Below are 17042 nucleotides of genomic sequence, written 5' to 3' on the forward strand. Positions count from 1 at the left end.
AATCGGGGGGGGGGGGGTCGGTATAAGTTCTCTCAACGTTACTTGCTGCATCACATTGAAGGATTCTTCAACTTCCAAACTAAGTTTATTATCACTGCACATTTACATCACTATAAACAGCCTGGAGGTTCATTTTCTTCTGATAGAATAAATCTATATAATAACTGTAATAGAACCAGTGAGTGTGCAAACGACAACAAACTGTGCAAAGCAACCAAAAAAAAAAAATTATATGAAATGAATATGCAATAAATCCGTGGTTGGGAAGGATACGGAGGGCTCTCCGAGTTACAGGTGCTGGTGGATGGGAGTAGGCAGATTCATGGTTTGCCGTGGACTATATGGATCAAAGGGCCTGTTTTTGTGCTATGACTATGATAGTGAGATATGTGGTAGAAGTGATTGTGTCTACAACCCTCTGCAATCTCTGTCGATCCTGTGCTTTGGAGCCTGTATACTAGACGGTGTTGAAACCAGTCGGAATGCTTTCCACATTGTATCTGTCGACATTTTCCAGTCTTCAGTGGCATACCAGATCTCTTTAATCTCCTAACCAAAGTGTGGTGAATCCGTGGAATTCCTTGTCACAGGCAGCTATGGAAGACCATGTTATTAGGTGTGTCTAAGGCTGAGGTTCGTATATTCTTGCCAGAGCATCAACGCTTACGTGGAGAAAGCGTTCGAAACCCCTACGCCTGTACATACTATGAAGGAGTTTAGAAGAACGAGGGGAGATCGCACTGAAACCTATCGAATATTGAAAGGCCGAAATAGACTGGAGATGGAGAGGATATTTCCTTTAATGAGGAAGTTTAGGACCAGAGGGCACAATTTGGAATATAGGGGCGTCTTTTTTTAACAGAGATGAGGAGCAATTTCCTGAGCTGGAGGGTAATGTTTCTGTGAAATAATTTGCTCCTCGTCTACGTTTTTTTTTTTTTGTGGCGTTCACGAATCGGGTCAGGACTATTATTTTTTTTCTCTCTCTCTCGTGGCTGTATCATACTGACATCTTTATATGGTTGATATCTTGTTCTCTGCGATGTGTGCTTTCTGCTGTGTGACTGTTGGCACTACGTTTTTCACCTTGACCCCAGAGTACCGATGTCGCATTTGTCTGTATTCATTGCTATTCATGAATGACTGACAATTAAATCTGACTTTATTCAGACGAACACCTTGACAGCCCTGTCTCGGCTTTGTGAGGCCAAGCCAGCATAGAATCAGTCTACTGAGACTCTTGGCCTAAATCATTGATTATTCCTCACCCTCCATGCATACGGTTAACTTTCTGAATTCCTTCAGCACTTTGTTAGATTGCCCTGTTTAAATATATACCATGCACTGGGATTCCATTTAACCCTACTTTATTGCCCTGATAGCCCTCCGGTTCCTTGTGCAAGCCACCTTTTATTTATATCCTTCAGAGTCCTGTCACATTTCACAGAAGAACATGAAACACCTTTGGCCCTCAGGCCGACCATTCATTAATGAAGCAACACATCAGCAAATGCAAGTTATCTACAATGATCCCTTTCCTCATGGGGAGAACAGTAATTCGACCATTTCTTGTGCTATATTCCTGTGCTGTTGCTATTTGTTTTTCCAGTACTCAAGGCCGGTTTATAGGATTGATGAACCCATTAGATGGTATTTCTGTCTCTTCCACTTAGCGCCCGTGTAAGTCTCTTTCAATGGGCTTTTTGGCGACATTTGCACCATCAGGACAAAAGTTTAATTATACAGATCGCAGTGAACATACCTGTGTCCATTCTGACTCTGACTGACGATTCTTGATCCTCCTCTTCTTGTTTACAATTTTGTCCCGGTGCAGGAACCTCCCCCTGCTGGTGATTCTCTGAATTACACACAACAAGCAGACAGTCAGTCAGACAGAGTATGATTACTTTGCAAAGTATGATGGTATGTCCATCCCCTGTATCAGAACAGCAGTTGGCTTAGGGACCAAGCTTTCCCCGTTGCCATTAATTCCCACATCATGTCTGTGTGTCTGTCCAGTGATATCTAGCGCATCCCAATGATAGTCACAGAGCAATACCGGATGGAATCTGACACTTTGGCCCAACGAGACCATGCTGACGTTGATGCCCACCACGATGGTCCCAATTTCCTGTGATGGGCCAATATCCCGCCACACCCTACCCCTCCATGCACTCGTGCAAACTGCTTCTGCCTCTTCCTGCGGCATCTCACTGCACATAATCAGCCACCCCTATGTGACGAATGTTGCTGTTTATGTTTCTTTTAAATCTTTCCATCTCATCCTAAATCTATTTCCCCAGTTTTGGTCTCCATCTACGAAAAGGAAACCTGCGAAGAGTTCTGTCACCAAACGAGGTTCGTTATTTTGTACTAGATACAGTATGGAACATCGTCTAGATGGGCCATCTACACAGTATGTCAGAAATCCTTACCCGACACCCAGCATATATTGCCAGTTTTCACATTTATGAATCAGGAGATGAGAACGAATATCAGAAACAATGACGACGACTATGTGATATTTGTAGCTTTCCAAAACCTGCCGACTGATCTGCTCCTCATTATTCCAGTGGGTTTTTTTTTTGGTTGAGTGTGGGGGGGGGGATATAGATTACATCGAGAGTGATTACTCTTTCACGTTTCTGACTTTTATCCACACTAGACGACCTCCCCCCCCCCCCGATATCATTCATTTCTGCAGCTGCGGATTACCAATTCCACTTGTCCTCCTCAGAGGTAATTCGGTTGGTACAGTCAATGCTCACAACATCCTCCCCACCCCGTTATCAATCTGTTGCATATAGCCCTGAAGCCACTATCTCGCAATGAGGGGCAGTGACCAGCGATAAATATGTGCAACACTCCCTGCAGTTCTGGCAACACACATTAAAGTTGCTGGTGAACGCAGCAGGCCAGGCAGCATCTCTAGGAAGAGGTGCAGTCGACGTTTCAGGCCAAGACCCTTCGTCAGGACTGACTGAAGGAAGAGTGAGTAAGAGATTTGAAAGTGGGAGGGGGAGGGGGAGATCCAAAATGATAAGAGAAGACAGTAGGGGGAGGGATGGAGCCAAGAACTGGATAGGTGATTGGCAAAGGGGATATGAGAGGATCATGGTACAGGAGGTCCGGGAAGAAAGACAAGGCGGGGGGAACCCAAAGGATGGGCAAGGGGTACAGTCAGAGTGACAGAGGGAGAAAAAGGAGAGTGAGAGAAAGAATGTGTGTATAAAAATAAATAACAGATGGGGTACGAGGGGGAGGTGGAGCATTAGCGGAAGTTAGAGAAGTCGATGTTCATGCCATCAGGTTGGAGGCTACCCAGACGGAATATAAGGTGTTGTTCCTCCAACCTGAGTGTGGCTTCATCTTTACAGTAGAGGAGGCCGTGGATAGACATGTCAGAATGGGAATGCAGTTCTGGCAGGCTGTTGCACTGGCAAAGGAGGAAGTGACTCACACAAAAATAACCGAAACAGGAAATAACAGACTTAACTGTAAAAGCCTCCAGTTTCATAACAATGATTAACACTGTAACTAGTTTGCAATGTTGAAGTTAAAATTGTAATTTTTTTTTTTTTTTTACCATCTCTCGTGCTGTGTTCAATAAAGCCGAGTAAGCAAAACACAATTCAAGAATTAAATCAGTTGGGCAAAATACGTCACAAGTAAGATAAAGTTTAGAAGAAAGGTGGCTGATATATATCATGGACGTAGTGGGTACAGACTGGACAGAGGTTGAACAACATGGTTGATACATATCATTGAGGGGTGGGTACAGTCTGGACAGAGGATGAACAAGACGTGCAGGGAACGAGACGATGAAACGAGGTTGGTGAAGAGAATGAAGGACATTCACTGAAAACCCTCCGGAAGAAGGGATACTGATACTGAATTAATAGTACATACAATCGTATAAAATATCCTAAATAACAAGGCTAGAGCAAACGATATGTCATTTGTCCCTCACCAAATTTTATGAAGGGACCGTAGAGAGTATCCCACTAGGATACATCAGCCTTGGTAAGGCAACTGTTCTGCCACGACTGCAGAGAACTGTGGTCACAGCTGAACATATCACAGAAACAAGCCTCCTCTTTGGATCCGCTACCGGTGCCGGATGATGGACGGAAAGTTCCCCAAGTACAACGAATGTGCGTCGTCCCGGCATCACCGCCTCATCCCGTTCTTAGGGCCAGAGCACCAGAAGCTGAGTGGCGGCTCGTCTCAGGCGCTTCAGTTGAAGATCCCACAACGCCAGATCGCCTCAGGCAGTTTCTGTCCAGGAAGTGGGACGAGGACACCAGTTCGAACACGTTAAAAGGTCTCCCTGCCCAGCACCAAATCACAGCCGTCGGGACCGGCCTCTATACTCACCTACGGGAATAGATGTCTTTTCCCCACAGACACTAATCCGTTCCCAGAGTCCCGACGCTGTCCGCTTCAATACACAACGGAAAGAAAACCACCGGCCATTTCGGAACTAGGCATGCGCAATGTGACTGTCACCTCACACATCGGGGTGGGACCTCGGAAACAGATGCTGCAGATTGGCGCTTATCGGGATCATGTGACCGGTGTTGGGTCTCTGAAGGCAATATCCGAAACAAGTTTAATATCACGGGCATATGTAATGGAATGTGTTGTCTTTACAGCAGTAGTACAATGCAAGATATTATAATAGAGCAAAAAAAAAACACAACTGAATATTCCGTAAGTATATATATATATTAAGTATTTAAATTAAATACGTCGGCTAAAAAAAACAAATAAAATTCTTTAAACTAATGCAATAATCTAATTATTTGGGAATAATAGACAACCTGCGTTGCTGCCTTAGAAGTTCTGGAGAGACGCTTAACTGGTGTACTCAATTTTGAGAAGACCAGATAAATCAAAAGATTAATTCTCGCATAAATAGCGTAATTTCGACAGAAACATTGGCTGCACCTCAGCAGACCGCAACAGTGGAATGGAGTCCAGAAACAATTGTCTATCAACAATGAGATCTGGTTCTCAGTGCCTTGTCTGAACGGATGAAAGATGAAACTTCACATACACATTAAACAACCACGCAGATGCTACAGATCTGCAGGAAAATTGGAGCGGGTGACGGAATTACGTGATCGGTGGAGGGTATCACTATCGCCCTGGTCCTCACAACTCATAACCGGCCTGGCGCACCTGTTGCATTTTTTCCAATCATGTCATATTTTCATTATCTAGATTTTTAAAACTTTCGCCCGTCCCTTCCCATTTTCTCTCCCCTGGGTCACAGAATCACGGATTCGATCTCCATCCTGGCCGAACGCACAATTCACACACAAACTGCAAATGTGCCGGCATATTTCAAACCACTTATATGAATGTACTGTGAAAACCCACGGGGATATGGCTGGGATTAGACGACATGAGGTGTAAGGAAAGAATGAATCACTTAGGATTTCTTCCCCTTGGAATTTAGAGGATTTGGAGGAGATTTGATTGAGGTACAAAATTCTGAGGCGCATAGATGGGGTAACTGAAGCAGCCTTTTTTTCCACTGCGGCTCCCTGGGACAACAGGCGGAGGTCATGGGTTAACAGTGAAATGTGAAACGTTTTTGAGGTAATATGAGGGGAAGCCTTTTCTCTCAAGAGGTAGTGAGAGTGTGGAACCGGTTCCCAGTGCAACATGAAGAGAAGTTTGCATAGGCACATAAACGTTAAGGACATTGAGGGTTAGTATCCTGGTGCGGATCAATGGGAGTAGGCAGTTTAAATAATCTGGCACGGACTACATGATCCAAATAGCCTGTTACTGTGCTATACTTGGCTATGACTCCACTAAAGCCCAAGTTATTGCTAACGTCCTTTTCACTCTGATACACAATAATTCTTCCAATAAAAACGCCATACCTTTGAGCTATCTCACTGCCCACTGCACCTCAGTCCGGCACCATATAAGCACACTCGGCGTTTCTGTTTCTGCTGCAGAAATGGGTGTTCTCACATTTCTCTCGCTGGACTTCAGCTAACCTGTTGTTTTCATTCTCTCGTTTAGCCTCCGTGACCCCGAAACCACTCGACATGGGATACAGAACACAGAATAGCACAGGAACATCTCCTTCGGCCTATAATTTTGTGCCGAACCGAACAAATGGCAACTAAACTAAACAGTCCTGACGAACGGTCTCGGCCCAAAACCTCGACTGTGCTTCTTCCTATCGATGCTGCCTGGCCTGCTGGGTTCCACCAGCATTTTGTGTGTGTTGCGAACTAAACGCACCCGTTTTGCCGACACAATGTCCATATCCTTACATTTTCCAAATATTCATGTCCCGATCTAAACGTCTCTTAGAAGTCCCTATTGTATCTGCCTCTGCCACCACCGCAGCCAGCACAGTCCACCACTCTCCATGTGAAAAAAAAACACTTGCCCCACATCTACATTAAAATTTGTCCCTCTGACCTTAAATACATCACCTCCTATTAGGCGTTTCAACCTTGGAAAAAGATGTCTGTCTCCTCTACCCATATCTCTCATAATGTTACAAACCTGTCAAGTCTTACTCTAAGTGCGCAGCTCCAGAAAAATCAGCCTAAGTTTGTACACCTGCCATCTAAACCACGTCAAATGCTGGTAAACCTCTCCGAAGCCTCAACACCATTCCAAAAATAAGGCGACTGGATGAATACTCCAGGTGTGGTCTAAGTGGTGTTTTATAAAGCTGCAACATAACTTCCTGAGTTTTGAACGCAATGTCTCGTCTAATATGGCAAGCATGCCGTTTTCCTTCCTAACCACCCTATCAATCTGTGTAGTCACTTCTAGTGAACATTGAACTTGGATACCAAGATCCCTCTGCTCATCAACACTGTTAAGGGTCTTGGATTTACCAATGTACTGTCTCTTCATATTTGACCTACCAAGGTGCCAAGATGATCATTACCTAATGTTTGCATTTTCTGTGTTTTTTTTTCGCAGAATCGGGAATTATTGCCTGAAAGAAGTTATCAATGCCAGTTATTTCTCGAATGTTTCAGGATTCACAATAAGGATGAAAACGTCGACAGATTATAGAATAATGTTCCGTTTGGCAAACAGGACACAGAAGGGACTGGTGGAATGCTGCATATGGACGTGTGGAATATGCACTTTAAAGGTAGCATTAATGTGCAGAAAAAATTCTAATTCCGGAGAAAATTCAGAAGTAAAAGTTTCAACTGAACTTATGACTCTTAGCTCCGGATTTCTTCCAGTTCTAGCATCCTAATTGGATGGCCCACGATCCTCATTATCGCTTATCTTCAACACGAAACCAACAGGCTGACAACAATACAGGTTGCCCTTACAGAACTGCTAAATGAAACACATAGAGCATAACAGTGAAGATGTGAACTAGCATTAGACGCTACCCTCCCCCCACATATATTCATGGAATTCTCTTACTAAAAGACTCACACATAATGCTGGAGGAACTCGGCATCTGTGGAAAGGTGAATAGTCGACTTATCAGGCGGAGACTCTTCATCAGGACTGGAGACCAAAGATGAGACAGATTTGGAAGTTGGCGGAAGGAGAAGAAGAACCACTGAAAGGGGAATGGGGGCAGGGTTGCGGTAAAGAGCTAGATATGTGAGTGGTGAAAGTAATAAAGGGTGGAAAAGGGGAATCCAGAAGGAGAGGTCAGAAACCCATAGAAGAAAGAAAATGAGCAGGAGGACCACAGGTTGGTGAGGGGCAGGTGTGGAGATAAGGTTCGGGAGGGAAATGGTTAATGAGGGATGGTGAAGTGGGGGAGCATTCGAGAATTCGATGTTCATGCCATCAGGTTGGAGGCGACCCAAGCAGAATGTAAGGTGTTGCACCACCAAAATGAGTCAGTCTCAACCCGACAGTAGAGTAAGCCATGGACAGACATGTCTGCATGGGAATGGGATGTAGAATTTAAGGGGTGGCGGCTGGGAGGTCCCGCCTTTCCTGATGGACAGAGCGTTGGTGCTCGGTGAAGCAGTCTCGCAATTAAGGTCGGGTCTCACCGTTACACAGGAGTCCACACCGGGAGCTGCAGATACAAAAGATGACCACAGCAAACTCACGGTTGAAGTGCCCCCTCACCTGGAAGGACAGTTTTGAGGACATGCATGTCAGTGAGAGAGGATGTGTAGGGGTGGGTGTAGCACTTGTTCAGCTCGCAAGGATAAGAGCCAGGAATGAGATCAGTGGTGAGGGAAGAATGGAAAAGGGAGCCACGTAGGGAGCGGTCCCCGTGGAAAACGCAAACTGAGGGGAGGGGGGAGGGAAGGTGTGCTTGTTGGTGGGTTGCCATTTGTGGTGGCCGAATTTACGGAGAATTATGTTGTGCACGGGGAGTCTGTTGGGATGGCAGGTGAGGACAAGAGCTCGCTATCCTAGATGGCGGTAGGGTGGTGTGAGGGCCGACCTGCGCGAAATGGAAGAGTTACAGTTGAGGACAGCGTTCATGATGGAGGAAGAGAAGCCCATTTCATGAAAGAAGAAAGACATCGTCTTCGTTCTGAAATGAAAGTCTCATCCTGAGAGCATGAGCGGCGGAGATGACAGGAATTGAGAGAAGCGGATGGCATTTTTGCAAGCAACAGGATGGGAGAAAGTATAGTCCAGGTAGCTGTGAGCGTTGATGGTTTTCTAATAGACAACAGTAGATAAACTATATCTTGGGATAGAAATAGAGAGATCCAGGCGGGTGGTGTCGGAAATAGTCCAGGTAAATTTGAGGGCAGGGTGGAAGTGGATGAAGTAAACGAGCTGCGCAGGCGTGCAGGAAGCAGCACCAATGCAGTCGTCGATATAGCGACGGAGAAGCTGGGAAATGACGTCAGTGTAGGATGGAACATGAACTCTTCCACAAGCCGACAAAAGGCGGGCATATCTGGCAACCATGCGAGTGCCCATGGCTACAAGGGGTTTCCAACGGCGGAGGGGCTGGGGTGAATACTTTTTTACAGGTACTCTACTTGCGATCAGTTCAGCGAGAATTGCCAGTTCAATACATTTAGACGAAAATAATCTGAATTGGGTCTGGATAACCAATATCATTACTGCACAGTCATATTTCGGATTATCTGTGGTAGTCTGGTTCTGCTGACTGACGTGTTTAAATTCGGATATTGTCGTTATCTTAGTGATGCGACAAGGTAAGGAGCGACGTTATTGTGAAAAATAAAATGATGGAACTACATAAACATCTTAACTCTCAAGGACTGGACAAAGTAGATGTGGAAAGGTTGTTTTCCTTAGTGGGTGAGTCCAGGACAAGAGGCCATAGTCTTAGAATTAGAGGGTATCCAGTTAAAACAGAGATGAAGAGATTTTTTTTTTTTTTTAGCCAGAGGGTGGTGGATTTGTGGAATTCGTTGCCACATACAGCTGTGGAGGCTCGATCTTTGAGGGTGCTTAAGGAGGAGATCGACAGGTATCTCATTAGTCAGGGTATCAAGGGATATGGGGAAAAAGCCGGAAATTGGAACTAGATGGGTGAATGGTTTAGCTCATGGGGGAGCTGCGGAGCAGACTTGATGGGCCGAATGACCTACTTCTGCTCCTTTGTCTTGTGATCTTGTGATTCCAGCGATGGGACACCATATGCAGTGAATTTATCAGAATGTTTTTGGAAGACACATGCAATGTATCTGCTGATATAATACTTGAGGAAAGGTCAGCTGTGTAACGCCGTTGACCCATCGATCTGCACTGAAAGAAGTTACAATGTTATTGTTAGTTTCCCGGCGGTGCATATTGACTTCAGCTATTGCACACAAGGTGCAGATGTGCTGTCCACTAACTACAATGTGTTCATGATAACTTCCAACAGAAATGAATCTGAGATTCACGTGAGAAAATGTCACCACTTATGCAGCTATTCACGTGTTGGGAAAGCATTCGGTCACATCGGATCCCTCCAAATATAAACAGGGTACAATGTGATTTTTAATAAATAATACAGAGAGATTTTCTGACAACAGTTTAGGCTATTCCCGATGTTACTGCAAACAGAATAACAACCATCAAAGTTAATTGAAATCTATCCGCCTCTGTCCGTGTGGTCACTCGCTAGGGCCCTTGTTCATAAATGTCTCTCCTCCAAACTGTAAAATATCAAACTCAGAACAACCTTCAGGACAATTCTCTCCGCGGCATCGGTAATACCTTGCTCTGGCAGGGATTATAAAGGACATAACTGCTGACAATGGGTTTTGTCGATTCTAGCTGGATGGATTATCAGCATTTTATTTCTTGCAAGGGAGCGAACACTGGAAATGAAGTGTGTTACCACTCTGGCCTCCGTTGTGTTTGAATAGCCAGTGCCCGTGTGGAAATAATGTCTAGAGTGTGGTGACAGGAATAAGGGAGACTTGTGAGCAACGACGAGTAAACGACGTAGTCGCCAGAGAACGATTTTTGGAAAGCGGAGATCCGGAAGGGAAAGCCGTTCCTGATGGTAGAGTCGCTATGGAGATGGTGAAATTTATGGAAAATATGTTGAATACGGAGGCTTGTGACGTGCTACCTGAGGACGGAAAGACCCTGTTTCTTTCATTATTTTGAGTGCGATGGAGTGATGTTACCTGTCGGTGACGGCAACATCGATCATGATGGAAGGGAATCTCCATTTACTGTAAAACGTCTTGGCAGGAAATTCTGATCCACGGAAATTATAGAACGGAATATCACTTTTGCTAGTGTCCGTGTGGCAGGAGGTATCGTCAGGATACCTATGAGAGTCAGTAGCATGGCTTTGCAAAATATGTCAGTCAATAATCTGTCTCTGGAATTGGAGACAGAGTGATCGAGAGACAAGTGAGGTGTCAGAATGGGACCAACCTGTTCTGAGGGCGGCGAGGGAAAGTGTAGGCAGCGTAGCTGAAATTGACGAGCTCAGCCTGGGTTCGGGAAGCAGCACCATTTGAGTCGTCAATGGACTGTCAGCACGAATTCAGTCGTCACTGTTGGGGATGAAATGGTTGTTTCGGGAACACAGACGCCCTCGCAAGAGTATGGCCTTGCAGCTGGACCAAAGTATCCAGGCGGCCAGAAGTACTACACGGTGGAACTATGGACAAAGTGCACTATGATTTGAAGGACTGAGATGGGAAGATAGGCCGGCGAATGAGCGAAGTGCATTGCGGCTGTATCAAGTACCCTTCCATGTTATTGAACCTTGGGGGACGTGAGTAGAAGAAGAATAGCCCCGGCCCAGAGGAACAGAAAATCGCTGCAATGTATGAAACTTTGGTTAGGTGCGGGGGGTCGGGGGGGGGGAGGACGTTGGGTGGAGGTGATGCTACGTCACGACTTCCTCACTACAATGAGAGGAAGCGGAGATTTTAACACATTTTTTAGCTGCTCTCTGAACTTGGTCTGCGTAACGGCGTAAAGTGCCGTGTTTGTACAACAGCTCAGAAGCTGTATAATGATGTCCAGCTCTCGCAGCGATTCGGGCGGAAGCACAGACACGGTAAGATTAAGGGATTTTCTGCGTTTCTACATCTCCGTGTCTCTGGTACCCTGTCGGTTGCCGGGAACCCTTAGTCTCCTACGAGCTCTGCTTGAGAGTAAGACGTGCCTGGCGGTGAAGACATTCGTCACCAGAACCAGAACAAATGGGAGTACAGGCCTGATGAAGTAATAAAATAGGTCAATTTGAGTTGTGAAATTGAAATCAAGTGAAATACAAATGAATGGATTGATTACTCATGTGTATACCTCTGAGAGCCGAAAATAACAGTACCTATTCTTTAAGCAGCTGATCGCACTCACTGTCCCCAAAACTACGGCCGCGGTTTTCCCGGTGCAATATTTTGTTTTCAGCTTCTGGCAACAAACGGCGATAAATCGATCAAAGGTGAAAGCGACGGTAAACCAGACCGAACAGTCGGTGACGGTGTAAAGCAGAGCAGCGTGGATATTACATCCCTTGGGCATTGATCGGATGAAAACGCTGATTGGGATGTACATAAGTGGAATCTTGCTCAGTATCAGGTCCGGGATAAGAACCAGAAGATCCGCCACGGCCATGGCAACCAGGTAGCAAGTGACAACTCTGGAGAGGCTGCACTTTTCCCGAGACAGGATGAATACTGTCACCATGTTCACTGCGAACAAAATAAACAATCGGCGTAAACACACCAGGAAGCGTTCTCGTAAAGCGACCATGTAATGGGTACCAATGATAGAAATTATTCTACTTGACAGAATACTATAATCAATACAACTAAACCGTTTTGCAAAGTAGTGGAAACTCAGTGCAATCTGTTCTATCGAATATCAGCAACAAAGCAGAAAACGACGGACACAGATAAAGATGGCTGATGATTGGGAAATTCCGTACGTGTTGAAGGGAAAAGAGCTGAATGATGCACCTGCGGAATCTGTGGAATCTCAACTGTCGCGAAAGAAGTGTCCTTCACACCAACCAGGTTTAGCTGAAGCGCAGATTCCCGTCCCTAATCGTTTCCCAGGGCGGCTGGACTAACAAATGGAGCAGCAGCCCAGAACCTTATCATTGTAGCTGTTCGTCGACATCACCTTCAAGTCATACCACGAGTCTCACCGCCTCCTTCTTGTACTTTCGTCGTTACAATCGAATGCCATTCGTTGAAGTGTCGATGATGCTTTGTTTTTTCAGCAACAATGCAGGTGATTTGTTACCGACAAAATACATCATGATCACCGACAGGCTGCTGTGTGCTACGATTGTATACAATGTTATGAACCCCTGAGGTTCATATTTTCTGGTGGACTGTCACTAGTACTTATATACGCTTCTGTAATGTGCTACATGATAATCACACATGTATTTCTTTATATTCTGTAACGTATAGTTAAGGAAGAATTTTGCTCTCTGATCAAAAATTTTCACGAAAGGAGGGAGGTGTTATGAAGCCATAAGGTTCGTATTTTCTGTGGACTGTCACTTGAAAACGTCGCTAGAATGAGAATGACTTTTGGACACTGTTTGAGCTGTTACAGAGAGAGAGAGAGGAAGAAGCCTGCCTTGAGATGGTGTTTATACTAGCTCTAAAGCATGTTTACACTTATACAAGGAGACTGCCTGCTTGTGAGTTCGGAGAGGGAGAGCACCGAGCAGCTCGTGGGTCGTCATGGGAACCGGGGGCGGCGTTATTTGATGGACCATCGATGTTATGGTTTCTCTGCAGCGTGCTTACTTTTTTATCAAGGACAGTTACAGACACAGCGAAACACATGCTCAGAGTTAAGCTGGATTCGATCAATGAAAGACACCAGTGAATGAGGTCCTGGTTTAAGCTTCCAGTAGCCCGAAAAGGGGTAAGTTGAAATCGATCCTGAGTATTGATAAATGACTCTCGCAAGTTTTCTGCAACTGGAACGAGTTTTCAGGAAGAGAAGAGAGGAGAGGAAGGTTTGAAACAGATGAAACCTAGCGACAAAGAGGTCACTGCTTGAACTCTCTCCAAGTAGCTCGTAAGGGTGAGTCTGAGTTCATTAGAACACGAATATGTGGTTGTCACGTAGTTAACCCACAGGAGTGGGTTCTATGGTCAGGGGAGTACCGTTGTGAATACTGTACCACTTGTGTGTTCCCCTTGTTTGGGTGTGGTAGTTCACTGGAAGAAAGACACCCCCGTGGCAAACCACAGTTATTCCGTATATCGTGGAACTGGATAAGTGGCTATCACGTTGTGTGTTTCGGGTAACCTTGTGGAATCTACCGGTGTCTTGAACTTTGCCTGGGTGGTGGTTCCCTTGAAGAGGGTCCCCTCAGTGATAGACTACTGTAGGTGATAATCCATATGTAGATTCTGTTGGAGTATACTGTGGCCACAAATTTAGGATGACCCGTAGCTGAATTCGAGTGCGGCACCACTTGTTTTGAAAGGATATTCGTTGAAGATCACTGTTGGTGATATTTCGTGTGTGAAGTGGAACTAATTCGGAGATAAAACGTACAATTATCTTGTATTGCTGCCGTGGAATCCGTGGAATATCGACATAATTGCCATCTCTCTACATTTACCCTGGATTACAAATATCTCTCTCCAGCACTACTCAACACAATACCACGAGCTGAACTGAACCCTACTCTTCACCGTAAGAATGTATCCATTTACCCCCAGGCTTGAAGAAGAAGCTTGTTGTTTTTGTTGTTTTTCCCCCTTTTTCCACACACACACACACACACTCACACACACATATATAAAATCACTGCTGACCTATTTAATATATATGAATTTATATTATTGTATTGCGTAGTTACTAATAAATAACATTAGTTAATAGCAATATCAGACTCCAAAGTGTTTTCTGTTTCTGCTGGTTCTTTAACCCGTCACAGGGTACGTGACAGTAAGTTTACTCATCAGAAATTCGACCATTGCATGCGGAGCATTAACTAAGGCAGCCTGACCAAGCACGCGATTATAAGCCATTCAATCATTTCACTCCCAACACTGTCCTCTTGCCTTCTCTCCATAAACTCTGATGCCCCTCTTAATTACGTACCTATTAACCTCCGCTTAAAATACTCCCAATTATCTGGCCACATCAACCGTCTATGGCAATGCGTTCCACGGACATACTGCACCTGGCAATAGAAATTCCTCCACAGCATTGTTCTGAGGAGGAATTCATCTATTCGGAGTTTGCATTCTCTGACCCTAGACTCTCCTATTGTTGGACGCATCCTCTGCACGACGGCTCCATCTGAGACTTTCAATTACAGGTAAGTTTCCCTGGTCTCACAGCCTTATTCCACTTAACTCCTGCCAATACAGGCTCTGGGCTATCAAACACGCATCAAGCATTATATCTTTTATTTCCTGAATCAGTCTCCTGAACCTATTCTGGATCATCATAACCTCCAGCACAAATTTTCTTAGACACGGGTCCTCAGAACAGTAAATTACCGAAGTTCATAGAGTAAAGATTTGCTGAATCAACAGCCGGTGTGTGCGAGAGCAGCCTTAATTATAATTATGAGAGGTGCACGTGACAAGGAAACTATACAGTTCAATACGGTTTCATAAGTTATCTTCGGAAAGAGACTCACCGGGAAGAGCAATGATAGCGAGGACGGGGAAGAAAATCTCTTGAATGGTGATAAACACACTCATCATTCGAAAATCTACCGTTAGCGAATCATCACCTGCAAAGATATATGGAACCATGCAGAAGATACTTTTCGCATTTCCTGTTATATTCCAAGCTGTCCTTCCCAGATTCTGATCCATGACGGAACGAGCCGGTCTGTCCTTACTCTCCTCTCGGTGCCCCTCCGGATCTCTGTCCGTGACAGGAGAGGCTGCTCTCACTGAAACTGGGGGAACTGAGTGAAAGCGACTCTTATTAATAAGAGAGAGAACCCCCCCCCGGTGACGTCAGCAGCATACCTTGAATTGACGTAATTTATTTTCCACGAAATGACAGGAAGAGTTAAACTTAGTTTAACCAGTAGCTGAGGGAAGAGTGTGTAGAGAAGTGCTGCTGTTTGGAATTAACTATTTAAAGCAGAACAACATGTTCCTTAAATAAGAAAATAGAATGCATTTTCTTTAGAAATTCCGTGTAAAGAAAGAGGTAAATTAGTCAAAAATCACATATAGATTTCTCTTTGGCTGGCGTAAAATGGGGAACACAGAGCTGCATCAGCTTGGAATGTGGAACTTCTATGAAAGAGAAAAGGACTATCAGCATTCTCTGCAAGCGTGTTTCCGTGTTAGACAAGAGTCACAAGTAGACAACAAAGGCAGAGATGGGGAGGAAGGGAAGAATGAGTGAGAGAGAGATGGGGGTGGGATACAGAAACAGGAATAATGAAATTAACTGTCAGTAACTGGGTTCCCTCCAGCACAATGTGCATCATATCACTCACTGGTCGATAAGTATTCTTTGTAAACGGTCCTTCTGTGGTCTTACAAGTGGTTCATTAGTATTTCTCGTGTCATCCTGATATAGTAAACAGTCATAGCCATAGTCATAGTCATAGTCGTACTTTATTGATCCCCGGGGAAATTGGTTTTCGTTACAGTTGCAGCATAAATAATTAAATAGTAATAAAACCATAAGTAGTTAAATAGCAATGTGTAAATTATGCCAGTAAATTATGAAATAAGTGCAGGACCAGCCTATTGGCTCAGAGTGTCTGACCCTCCAAGGGAGGAGTTGTAAAGTTTGATGGCCACAGGCTGGAATGACTTCCTATGACGCTCTGTGCTGCATCTCGGTGGAATGAGTTTCTGGCAGAATGTACTCCTGTACCCACCCAGTACATTATGTAGTGGATGGGAGACATTGTCCAAGATGGCATGCAACTTGGAGAGCATCCTCTTTTCAGATACTGTCAAATATAGGTGGCAATAATATTCATATGTGTTCACTGCCTCACTTCCTGGCGAATTTCTGATGCTGTTGAAACAGAAGGGAAAAAGGAGAAACATAATGTCCTTACAGCCCATACCCCGTACCCGTATACTATACAAGAGTCCACGCCGCAGTCATACAGACATTGTCACTGCATTGCAGCTGGTGCTGTTCCGCTGGGTTTAAAAAGTCGGTTATACTCAAAACTGGCCTTCCCGGATTCTGATCCATGACAGAACAGGCTTTAATCCAGGGGCATCAGCATCTTTCTATGAAATGACTTTGTATTTATTAGCAAGCAACGGTGCCGTTCTAACATTGTACAATTTAGCCTCCAGTTTTCATCACACAAAAACAGAGAAACACCAGTGCTCTAAATCCGTTATTAGGATAAGTTCAGTATTCTGCTACTTGAGCAGTACCCCATTCATATATTATTTGAAAATCCTTGGAAACTGGTCTTGTATTCATTTTCCCGAAACTAGTAGCATAGCATATCCGTGAGCCTGCAAATGTCGAACGGAAACTCGTGAAACTTATCTCTTCTTGACTGTTATTAATCTTTGTTGTGGTTTGCAGTGAGCTTCTATTAAAGCTTAGAAATGTAGAAACAGCGGAGGGGCACTTTTATTGGCATTGCTGATCGCAATACATTTGAAAGAAAGGTGTTTAAAGCTGTT

General features: G+C 44.6%; 1 protein-coding gene across 1 annotated transcript in view; it reads right to left on the minus strand.

The window, feature by feature from the left end:
- LOC140208010 (uncharacterized) overlaps nt 1-15116 on the minus strand; it is a 38446-nt gene extending 23330 nt beyond the window's left edge. Inside the window, exons 1-4 of the mRNA XM_072276542.1 lie at nt 15053-15116; nt 11782-12116; nt 4378-4483; nt 1763-1858 (exon numbers count right to left, since the gene is read on the minus strand). Of these exons, the coding sequence (XP_072132643.1) occupies nt 1763-1858; nt 4378-4483; nt 11782-12116; nt 15053-15116 (601 nt within the window). The remainder of the gene's footprint in view (nt 1-1762; nt 1859-4377; nt 4484-11781; nt 12117-15052) is intronic.
- Between the last annotated feature and the right edge of the window lie 1926 nt (nt 15117-17042).

Source organism: Mobula birostris, chromosome 13 (assembly GCF_030028105.1).
Source record: "Mobula birostris isolate sMobBir1 chromosome 13, sMobBir1.hap1, whole genome shotgun sequence".
NCBI classification, from domain to species: Eukaryota; Metazoa; Chordata; class Chondrichthyes; order Myliobatiformes; family Myliobatidae; genus Mobula; species Mobula birostris.